Source organism: Ursus americanus, chromosome 5, assembly GCF_024610735.1.
Source record: "Ursus americanus isolate L20-20 chromosome 5, mUrsAme1.1.p, whole genome shotgun sequence".
In the NCBI taxonomy this organism is placed as follows: domain Eukaryota; kingdom Metazoa; phylum Chordata; class Mammalia; order Carnivora; family Ursidae; genus Ursus; species Ursus americanus.
The window spans coordinates 55,109,278-55,121,625 of NC_142131.1; the positions used below are offsets into that span (position 1 = coordinate 55,109,278).

At 37.6% G+C, this 12,348-nt stretch overlaps 1 protein-coding gene across 6 annotated transcripts in view; it reads left to right on the forward strand.

Annotated features, from left to right (window-relative positions):
• The window catches only part of FAM13B (family with sequence similarity 13 member B), a 76,150-nt gene that overhangs the window by 48,873 nt on the left and 14,929 nt on the right, over positions 1–12,348 (forward strand). For 4 of the 6 annotated variants that reach the window (XM_045794610.2, XM_087862238.1, XM_045794614.2 and 1 more), the window contains 4 exons: positions 5,331–5,395; positions 7,796–7,844; positions 8,265–8,415; positions 11,422–11,487. In XM_045794610.2, the coding sequence (XP_045650566.2) occupies positions 5,331–5,395; positions 7,796–7,844; positions 8,265–8,415; positions 11,422–11,487 (331 nt within the window). The remainder of the gene's footprint in view (positions 1–5,330; positions 5,396–7,795; positions 7,845–8,264; positions 8,416–11,421; positions 11,488–12,348) is intronic. The other 2 variants (XM_087862237.1, XM_045794616.2) reach the window with 1 other exon arrangement.

Consider the following 12,348-nt stretch of genomic DNA (forward strand, 5'->3'; position numbering starts at 1 on the left):
AATGTTTTCTTAATGGCTTGAGAGCTCATTTCTTTTTAGTGTTGAATTATATTCCATTGTTTCAATGTACCACAATTTATTTATCCATTCACCTACCAAAGGGCATCTTGGTTGCTTAACCAACTGCACCATCCAGGCACCCCAGATCTATAAATTTTTATATTTTATTTATTTATTTATTTATTTTTAAAAAGATTTTATTTATTTATTTGACAGAGATAGAGGCAGCCAGTGAGAGAGTGAACACAAGTAGGGGGAGTGGGAGAGGAAGAAGCAGGCTCATAGCAGAGGAGCCTGACGTGGGGCTCGATCCCACAACGCCGGGATCACGCCCTGAGCTGAAGGCAGACGCTTAACCGCTGTGCCACCCAGGTGCCCCTATAAATTTTTAAATAGGTACAATAGTTGGTAGAGTAATTTGGACTATTTTTGAGGGGTTAAAACTGAGAATCAGTTGCCTGATCAGAACTCACATCAAAATACTTGTTACTATCAATAAACTTATCACAAAATCAATTCATTTCAAGATTCTTCACAAGCTTTTATTATTGGTACCTAACAGACTTACAGTTATTTCTATCTTCCAAACACTGAGCAATTAGTGGAATGCAATCTTTTTTCAGGAGTGGAGGCCAGAAGTATTTGGGAAACTCTAGAGGACAGCCAAGAAGGAGAGAGAGATGATTGTCATTTTGACTTGTGCTATTATGAGATCTCATCAGGTTTTTTTATGTTGTTTTTTAAAGATTTACTTATTTATTTGAGAGAGAGAGAGTGTGCATGCGTGCACGCATGCGTGCCCAGCATGGGCAGGGCAGAGAGAGGGAGACTGAGTCTTAAGCAGACTGTGCTGAGTGCAGAAGCCAGGCGTGGGGCTCTGTGTCACAACCTTGAGATGAGGATCTGAGCCAAAATCAAGAATCTGATGCTTAACTGACTGAACAGGTTTTTTATTTTTCCTTAACAGGTAGAAAAATGTCTAAAACCTCTGCCGGGAAACAGTCACTTAGTAACATGTTTGTTTTGTTTTTAAATCCCAATCTCTCTCTCTCTCTCTCTTTTAATTTTTTGAAAGATTTTATTTATTTATTTATTTGAGAGAGAGAGAGAGAGAGAGCACAGCAGGGGGAGCAGCAGGCAGGGAGAGGGGGAAGCAGGCTTGCTGAGCAGGGAGCCGATGCAGGGCTCGATCCCAGGACCCCGGGATCATGACCTGAGCCAAAGGCAGATGCTAAACGACTGAGCCACCCAGGCACCCCGTCTTTTTATTTTTAAAAATTGAGAGATTATTGTCATATAACATTATATTAGTTTCTTTTTTTAAAAAATATTTATTCATTTGACGGAGAGAGAGTGCATGCAGAAGCAGGGGGAGTGGCAGGCAGAGGGGGAGGGAGAAGCAGGCTCCCCATGGAGCAGGGAGCCCGATGTGGGGCTCGATCCCAGGACTCTGGGATCATGACCTAAGCTGAAGGCAGATGCTCAACCAATTGAGCCACCCATGCACCCTAAGATTATATTAGTTTCAGGTGTACAACAATTTCTGTGTGTATATATTGTGAAATGGTCACAATATGTAGTTAACCTCCATCATCACATAGTTAAAAAGCTTTTATACTTGTGTTGAGATTTGTAAGACCTACTCTCAGTAACATTTATATTTACAATACAGTATTATTAGATATAATCACTAAGCTATACATTATATCCCTATGTCTTATTTGTTTTATTATTGGAAGTTTGTACCTTTTGACAACTTTGACCCATTTTGCCCACCCCTAAGTCCCTGTCTCTGGCAACAAACAATTTGTTCTTTGTATCTATGACGTTGTTTTTGTTTTGTTTTTTAGATGTCACATGTGAGATCATGTGACATCGATCTTTCTCTGTCTGACTTAATTCGTTTAGCATAATGCACTCATGGTCCATCCATGTTGTGACCAATGGCAGGATTTCCTTTTTTATGGCAGAATAATACTCCATTGTATAAATATATGCACTACATTTTCTTTTTCCATTCATCCATTGGTGGACACTTAGGTTGTTATCATGTTTTGGTTATTATAAATAATGGCAATGAACGTGGCGCACAGTTATCTTTTTGAAGTAGTGTTTTTGTTTCCTTTGGATAAATACCCAGAAGTGGAATTGCTGATAATCATGTGTTCTAGTTTTAATTTTTTGAGGAACCTCCATACTGCTTTCCATAGTGGCTGGCTCAGTTTACATTCCTACTAACATTGCACTCTGTTTCCCTTTCTCTACATCTTCTCCAGCACTTGTTATTTCTAGTCTTTTTGATAATAGCCTTTCTGACAGGTGTGAGGTGCTATCACCTTTGATTTGCATTTCTCTGATGATTAGTGATGTTGAGCACCTTTTCGTGTACTTTTTGACCATGTGTATATGTTGGAGAAATGTCTGTTCAGGTCTTCTGCCCATTTCCCCCCCCCTGCCCATTTTTAAATCCAATTGTTTGTTTTTTCCTATTGAGTTGTATGAGGTCTTTTTCTTTTATACATTTTGGATATTAACTCACTGTCAGATATATTGTGCGTCTTTTGGTTTATTTTGTTTTTGTTTTGTTTTTGAGAGATCATGAGTGCATGTACTTGATCAGGGCAGAAGGAGCCAGAGAGAATCGCAAGCAGGCTTCATGCCCAGCACAGAGTCTGACATGGGGCTCAATCTCATGATCCTGAGATCGTGACTGGAGCTGAACTCAAGAGTTGGATGCTTAACCTCAGCGACTGAGCCACTCAAGCACCCCTGTCAGATACATTGTTTGCCAATATTTTCCCATTCAGTAGGTTGCCTTTTCATTTTGTTGATGGTTTCCTTTGCTGTGGAGACCGACTTACACATTAATCGATGGAAGAAATTGGCTTACATTGAAGTATACTTAATAAACTGTTTAGTAAGGGTTTACTAAGTGAAATGTGTGGAATGGAGTGGGGGTATTTAGCTTATTTAAAAGAAGTAACTAGTATGTTTGAGGAATACTAGGCGGGTGGAGATGGGGAGATGCAGAACTAAACAGTGTGGAAGCATCAGTAATGGATGGATAAGGAATGGGGGGGGGCACAGAAATTACTGGAAATGCCCATTAGGCTTTAATTAGCTCCTGGCATTTAGCCCTGACAGCCCCTGAACATTGGCAATAGGATTATACTGCAGCTGCTGCTCCCACGAGTGTTGCCGCCACCACCACCACCGTCACCACCACCAGCACCAAAGCTCTCTTGCTTACCTTAGTGGGGACCAGAACACCTTACACTTTCTTTCGAGGACCCTGATGGTTTTGGGGAAGGGAGGGGAGAGTATGGGCTGTTTGCCAGCTGATAATTTAGAAAAAACAAGCTCTTTCTCCCCATATACAAAGGAATGAATGTTTTGTGTAGAGTGAATTCTGAGGAAGCAAAACATACTTTAGCTTCTCAAAAAAGTATTGTTTATTTCCATGTCTGTTAAATTTGAAGTCTGGATATACTTTAGCCTGACCCTAATACCTCTAAATTTTTTTGCCCTGGGGCATAATGTAGAAGATAACTCTGCACCTTACTCTGAATTTCAGAGTGTATCAGTGTATCAGCCTTTGTCTTCTGTTACTGCATCTTTTATGTTGCCTCCAATTGCCTTTTTTTTTTTTTAAACTACTTTTCAGTATTCATTTTAAGAATTATGTTGCCTACAGGCGCTCAGGTCATGATCTCAGGGTTGTGGGATTGAGCCCTTTATCGGGCTCCCTGCTGAGCGGGGGGGCATCTGCTTCTCCCTCTGCTCCCCCCCCCCAGTTGTGCTTGCATGCTGTCTCTCTCTCCAATAAATAAATAAAATTTTAAAAAAATTATGTTGCTTAAATCTGGCTAGAAAGTATGTGGGTATTACATCAGTCTTTATATTTGTTTCATTTATTTCATAGTATAATGAATTGTAGGTTAAATTAGAGTTGGTGATATAATAATATGCTTTTATAATGGAACTTCTAAGCTATTTCTTTTAATTCTCTCATAGTAACTGTAAGATAGGCAAGTAAATGATTGTTGTTCTTATATTTGTGATAGGAAAGGTTAGAGCTGGGACTTCAACCTGGTTCTTTGAATGAAACACCAAGACTTATTTTGAATATTGGGTCTAGTAATGATTATTTCATGAGCCCATATTTAAGAACGTAAAGTTATATATATTCTAGACAGAAAGGTTGCTGAAGTCTGATGTGTAGATCAGTGGTTCTCACAGTTTGAGTCTCAGGACCTTTTGATACTCTTAAAAGATACTGAGTATCCTGGAAGGGTTTTGTTTACATAGGTATATTTATCAATATTTACCACATTAGAAATTAAAATTGAAAAATTAGAAAATGTTTATTAAATTCACTCAAGGTACTGTAAATATGGTTGTTTTTTAACTTAATAAAAAGCTGTATAAAACATTTTGTACTCTGAGGAATGGTATTGTTTTACATATTTACAAATATTGTTAATGCTTGTCTGACTTAATAAAAGTCAAGATGGATTTTCATACCTGCTTCTGCATTCAGTCTGTTGCCATAGGTTGTTTTGTTTGAAGTGCTTGCAGACAATTCATCCTCACAGAGATATATAGTTGGAAAAGGGAGAAGTAATTAATAGCTTTTTCCAGATAATTATGAACTGTCTTCATATTAAAACTGGACAAGTGGTAGTTTCTTAAGAATCCAACCATCTGTTGATTTCAGAGGTGATCATCAGAAACATTGAGAAGTTTACCTAATTTGTAGTAAGGCACAAGGATAATTATATTAGACTCAGTGAGTATCTGTTTGGGGAAGGAATAGTGATGGGATGGTGTCACTGAACTCATTAGAAAATAGGGGGAGTGTTTGCATGTGTTTTTGAGGTTTACGGTTGTTATTTCAAATGTAATAAAGGGATCTGGTGAACCAAATGATTCCTCTGTTACCTGCTAGGAAGTTACCAACTTAACATTGTTGTGGCTGAGAAGAAAGAGAAGGAGCAGTTGGCAGGTGGGACCATATGGCTCTCCTTTTTGGAGGAAGAAATCCTAAGGATGGAAAAGGAATGGGATAGTAAGAGCAGTACCTAATAGTGTAGTGAGAATGCAGGGTCTCCATTTTGTACACACGCACACACATGCACACGCCTCAAGTTTTGAGAAAGATAAATTACTGTCTTTAAAAAGAGATGCCAACACCTATAACTATTATGAAGAATTAAAAGGGGGCATTTGACTAACTTGCAATCTAATATCGTAATTTAGGTTGGAAACTTCCTGTCATACCTGAGTATTGGGAGCTCCATTAATATAGCGGTGGTGTTCTTTTTTGTCAGTCTGTAGGTATACTGTTAGAGCCATGCAGTGACCACGGTGATAGCGAAGATGGCTGTCTTGAGGGGTAAGCATTTTCTTTCATTACTCATTAATTGTTTTGAGAATTGGAGCCCTTTACAGATTTGGGGGTGAGATTTTTAGATGAATTTATCCATTATAACATACATTTTCGATTATCTAAAAAGCCAACTTCTTATTTTAATGGTAAACGTAAAGCATATTCATAAGTATTCAGAGGGGCTACAGGTTCAGACAGACATTAGGTATAACTTGGAAAACATACAGAGGGAAGAACAGAGCCTTCTTGGAGACACTCCAAACTTTCAGTTGATTATAGAAAAATTGGGAATTTATTGATATTCTGAATATGCCTTTCAGTGAGTTAATTCATAGTCTTAGAACCATGGATAACTAACTGAAAGATTATAGCATATTTGCTTTATCAAATTTGTACAGAATATTTTTGTTCCCTTTCCAGCTTCTCCTTGGTGTATCCTAGTATATCTTACGCAATTTGTGTTTGTTTACCTCCTTGGCCAGCAAAAATGGGAGGGAGATACTGAGGCAATGAGTATTTCAGCCATATGTAGTCTCCATAGATACTTGATGATACAGTCCCTTTGAGCATAAGCTTTCTAGAATGTTTTTTTTTTTTTTTTTAAAGATTTTATTTATTTATGTGACAGAGAGACAGCCAGTGAGAGAGGGAACACAGCAGGGGGAGTGGGAGAGGAAGAAGCAGGCTCCCAGCGGAGGAGCCTGATGTGGGACTCGATCCTGGAACGCCAGGATCACGCCCTGAGCCGAAGGCAGACGCTTTAACGACTGCGCTACCCAGGCGCCCCAGCTTTCTAGAATGTTTTAAGTAGCTGAGTAGGTTTTGGTTCCTGTTACCCTTTTTCTGATTCTTTGAGACATTGCCAAGCAGTGTATTATAACTTTCTTAAGAAAAATTATTTGATATTCAGGAAACAGATTTGTAATGAATGCAGACTAGATTGTAAATACTGAGGATTCTCAAACATTACTGATGTGGTGATAGCTTGTTGGCAAGGGTAAACTCGTGTTAATGCCATTGTCTCTCTTAATTGTGATAGGAAACTTGTTCTCTGAGGGTAAGTAAATTCTTTGGAGCCATGTCTCTGGAGTGTCTCCATACTCTGAAGGTCCACAGATTTCCTGCTTACAGCAGTTCCTTGTGCTTCCTTTCAGGAGGCAGGAATGATCCTCTTCCAGCCCAGGGAGTATTGGAGCTATGGGCTGAAGATATAAGATAAACAGGCATCCCCAGAATGATGACATCTGGATTTGGTAGAACAATAAGGATCCATTTAGTGAGGACTCAATCTTTTTGGAAAAGCTCTTTCCTCTTCAACTTGTGTATAGGTTAGCAAACTTGTTTCTAGATCCAAAGAGTTCCTTGGTTAGATGGATTACATTTTGCATGCTTAACACTCATGTTTCTCAAATTTAGGTGATTGGGTCTTTTGTAGTCTTAAGGCAGAATGTAGCTCATTCCACCATTTGCTCCCACTCTAAGCAAGGGAAGGCCTTTGAGCTTGCCAGGGAATTTAGTTCATTTCTTTTGCTCAGCAAGAATAAGGTATTTATGCGTATGAGGAGATGTCTTGCCGTAGGTAGATCAAGACCTGTCATCTGGGTGCACACTGTTAAGGCAGGGTGGAAGCAGTGTCTGTGTGTACCATTGTAAACTGCCACCATATCTCTGGAGAGAAGAAATTTCCCACAGTAGGTATGTTGATAACCTACTGTAATATCAGATGCTCTGTTGACTGGTCAAATAGGGAGAGATCATTTGTGACAGCTTGCTCTAATATTTGTTCTAAATAGGGGTTTATTTTTATGGGGGGTAAAAGAGGTGAATTGAAATTTTTAAAAATTTCCTTTTTACATGTTACCATTATGTTTTGAGGAAGGAGAAGTTTAGAAATAGTAATCTTGTTCTGATTGTGATAGAACACAATCAGATTTGAAATATAGGAACATAAAAAAAAATACATAGGACCATCGCTATACCTTTAAAAAAATCTTCTTTAAAAGAAAAAAAAAAATCCCAGAGTGGGGGATAATAAAGCTATTTGGTTAAAACTAATATTTACTTTACAAAATCTTTTCCATTATACATTCAACACTCTTGATTTCTATTTATTGTGGATTTTAATTTTACTTTTAAAATGTTTTTCTTTTGGAGGGGGTGGTTATGTGGGAGGGTGGCAAATGTTACTTAATTTTTCTAAACTTGAAGTAATTCTGTGGATCTTTTCAGTAGTGTGTGATTTTCAGATATAGGGCTCCAAAGAATGGGCATATGTCCAGTTGTCATTTTCTTCTCTCACATTCTAAATGCTAACTATATGGGGAAGAGAGGAATCTAGGTAAGAAATGTGCAATGATAGTAACCTACTTATTCCTAAAAGACTAATAACTGTACTTGTATTTTTAGGAAAGAATATGTGTCATTTGACAGTGATACATTGTCACACTTGATTCTGGTAAGATCTTTTTCTTATGGTTTTTACAAATTTGACTAAGTTTAACCTACCAAATATTATATCTGGCCTTTAACTCTTGGGTTGAATAGGTTTACAGGAGATGTAAATACAGGTTCTCTTACCAGATATTTTACAGTTCAGAGCGGCTTAATTTGTCACTTTTGGTTACAAGTAACTTGGTTATAAAAACATTTTTCTGAATTTGGCATCCAAACTTTGTCTTCCAGTAGTACATATTATAAAACTGCAAATGTATGTTTGAAAATAGTTTGGATGGTGGGAGTGGGAGAGCTGAGTATGTATATAGGCACAGTAGTACACTAATAGAGACGATACAAGGATATATGCTGCTTGTTTTTAATTAAGCTGAGTGAGAAAAGCTTTGTGGTTGTGAAATGTATTCTTTATTTTAAAATACAGGATTCTAGTAGCAAGATATGTGATTTGAATGCCAACACTGAATCAGAAGTGCCAGGAGGTCAAAGTGTTGGTGTTCAAGGGGAAGCAGCATGTGGAACCCAAATTCCACATTTAGATCTGAAGAATGTTTCTGATGGTGATAAATGGGAAGGTAATTTTAGCCACACATTATTTTCCTGATACTGTTATTTGTACCTGGAAACACCTAAAGCAATAATGAGACTGCTGCTCTTTTCTGGACAACCTTAATTCATTTTGACTTTCTGTTCTCTCTTTCATCTAAGAGGAGTGAGTGAGTGTTGTTACTCAGATGCACTAATGAGATTGTAGGGCAACTATCTCATGTGAACTAGAAGTTCTTATCTGATCCATTAGCTTTGAAGATGAAGTTAGAACTGATTAAAAGAGTAAAATCCCCCAGGATAGGCTTTTGTTAATTGTTAAACCAGGTGCTATTTCCCAGTCTTTGGAAATCTCATATGTTAGGCCTTGGGGATCTCACCACTTTAAACAGAGGGTTTACATGTAACCACATTTCCTTTATGATCATCAGGAAACCTTTTTTTTTTTTTCCCTCTAAAATGATCTTTGAAGGCATTTCTAAGCAAACACTGTACCATATCCCCACATCTGTGTATTAAATGATATAAGCATGGGAACAGAGTCCTAACAGTTTTTACAAAGGAGAAAAATTTAAATTTAAAAAGCAAGCCACCTGTGTATATATATTTGTCAGAACTCAGCAAATGTGTACTTAAGGCTTGTATTTCATTGTATATGAGTTTTTCTTTTTTTAATCAAAAGATGCAAAACCTAAATAAATATCGAACTCCAGTGAATGATTTGCATGCGGAAGTGTTTATAGGGAAGTATATCATTACCTGCAGTTTACTTTGAAATCCATGAAAAAAAATAAGATGGTTAATGGGATGAATAAATGTTAAAAAGCAAGTATAGTAAAATGTTAATTGTTGAATGTAGGTGATTGGGGTATGGATGTTCACTGTAAAATTTTTTCAATTTTACTGTGTACTTATAAACTTTCAAATGTTGGGGCTGGGGGAGTGGAAGCCAGCAACAAATTTGAATTTAGGAGTCCTGTATCATACACCTTCCTAGGTAAAGAGACATTGAGACATCTTAGGAAATCTTCCAAGTTACTTATTTGTTCACTTGGATGAAGTTCCCTTGGTTATCTCACCTTTGGCAAGTTAGCTGATTGACATACAGCGGTGATAAGAATTGCAGTGCTAATACCACAGGCTCCTTTTGCTACCTCAAGTCTACTCATTTGATCACAATTGGAGTTTATTTATTTATTTTTGAAGGTATAGCCAATTTTTTTTAAAGCCCCAACCAAGTCATTGTCTGTGCCAATCTTTATTGCTGTCTCTCCACCCCCCTTCTTCTTCTTCTTTTTTTTTTTTGTTCTAGATGTTTGGCATGCCTACTGGCATATTATGTTTCTTAACTTAGACTAAATCAGGTAGTTGTCTTCCTTTTGCTTTGTTCTGGGTTATTTAGGATGTTTGGAATTTATGAAGATGCTCCCCAGAATTAGGGGATATGTTAGCATCTGGTGGCAGTAAAAATCAACCATCCCGTTCATTTATTTATCCTCACATAGTCACTGAAAAGAAGTGGTGGTCAACAGAGCATCCCTAGAGCCGGCCGCAGTAAGAGAGGAGTCTCTGAAAGATGAGGCTGAGATTCTGACAGAGGGCTGATGTTTCTCCCTTTGGAGGATGCAGATAAATAGCCCCTCATAATTGTTGGCCTGGGCGTTCTGATCTTAAGTTTTAAGCATAGAAGAGCACTTGTTTTCCATTGTCTGAGGAGATAGAACTTTGTGTGTTCAGCTTCAGCCTTCTGGAGGCTTACCTAAAGCGAACTTAATGCCAGGCTCACTGTTTTCCTGTCAGAATCCTCCCCTTACAGCTTGTGGTACAAAAAGAAAGTAACTATAGACCTCTGATTTTCAGTGCCTCAGCTCACCTGTTATAAACCTGGCTCAACAGCTGTGACAAATCCACATAGGCCTCCTGCAGGCTTTTACAGGAATAACTTTCAGTAACTTTCAGAGAGCATGTGGTAGTAGACATTTGAGTGAACTTCTCAGCCATGAACCTGTATGTGCTTGGAAGAGTGGCTGTTAGCAGACTATGTTGTTCCTTCCAACTTTGCCACCAATACAAAGATTGATTTTCTATATCTAGGAATTAGGATATTCTTCTTTTTTTTTTTTTTTTAAAGATTAAATTTATTTGACAGAGATAGAGACAGCCAGCGAGAGAGGGAACACAAACAGGGGGAGTGGGAGAGGAAGAAGCAGGCTCATAGCAGAGGAGCCTGATGTGGGGCTGGATCCCATAACGCCAGGATCACGCCCTGAGCTGAAGGCAGACGCTTAACCGCTGTGCCACCCAGGCGCCCCTAGGAATTAGGATATTCTAATGAAAGTCTTCCTTAAGGGGCCAAATTACTTTAGACCCTAGATACCTTGGAATCAGAGACCTACCTTGTTTGATGTGACTCTTAAAAGAGAAGTGGGGTCACTCCAAATAGAAGTCCACCTCCCTCTTCCTTAGTATGAGGGTTTTGTGTTTTGTATTGCTCAAAGGATAGTCAGCAGAATGCAGTTGGCAAGCAGGTAGCACATGTCCACCAGCAGTATGAATTTGTAGCAGCCGATCAAAAGGTTTTGGCTTTTAATAGAAGTGGGCAATATCTTTCCTTCAGATTCTCTCCTGCTAAAACTCTTGAATAAAATACAAGTAGGATCTTTTCAAAGAGCAAACTAAGGGAGATACTTTTCTGTCAAATGAATTAAATTGAAAAGTTTCAAACAGTACTGGGTAAAGAGTTTCCATTTCTTCAGTTTTATGTTTGAGTTTTAATAAAACAGCACTACTTTGATTTTTTTTTTTTTTTTTTTTTTTTTTGCCGTGCTTGCTGAAATGGAAATACATGTTTGTGTTTGTTTTTAAAGTTTGGTTAGTAGTAATTTCTTTGAATAAAGTTTTTGAGCAGAACGCCTAACTGGTTTTAGGGAAATGTTTTTGGTATCTTTGGCTTTGTGTTAGTTATGTGTATGGTTTGTTCTGACTGTGCTGTGTGTTCACTTTAGTATTTTTTGCCATTTTTTCCATTTTATTAGCGTCATGCCCTATCACTTTTCCCCTCATTGATTTCAAAACAATGCATCTGCAGAGAGATGGGGAGGGTAAGTATGGTTCACCATAGTTTAGTTTTTTGCCTTTTGATGGTTCACTTTGTTTGCCTTTTGATGAGCCCTTCTCCTGCTGTCCCCATATATTAGGAAAATTGTTCTGGGTTAAAAATGATACCCAGAAATAATTGTTTTTGTTACTTCTCTCTTAAAACAGGTGATTTCTCAAAAAATGTTTATTACCAGTTATTTGCTGGGAAGCAGGTACAAGGGTTGCTTTGGAAATCACTTTATTGCTGGGCTTAATGTGGGATTGCACGCTTTGTACCCAATTTTTAGTTATCAGATTGATCTGGGCTTTAAAAACTAACTAAATTATGTTCTTATTACCCTGGAAAAATTATGTAATGCTTTAAATTGCTAATATATGAAGTTAAACTAAATTACTAAAGTAGCAATCCTTAGCTATTGTGTGAAGAAAAAGAAAACAGCAGTCTTGATTTTTGACACTGTCAAGCCATCTTTGCATCCAAAAATACTTAAAAACTTACTTTTGCTATGGTTAATAGTTGTATATCAAAGTTTTAAATCGTAGTATAAAGTTAATGTGTTGATGGAAAAGTTTTTCCCCCTTTTGGATTCCAGTGGTACTTGTATTTTTGTATTTGGAGTGTATTTGTGGATTGTACGTTTATCTGTATGTGTTCTGTATGTAATCAGACCTTACATGGGCACAGACATCAACTATATTGACGTGGGTTCATTTGAGAACATACAGGTTAACTCCAGTAAGATAAGTGTGCTTAAGGTCTAGTGCTGTTAAATTTTGTCTTGATAATACTGTTGAGTGTTTAATTACTAAGATATATATTAAACATAGAAATCCTGTAATTTAAAAAAAAGAAATCCTGTAAT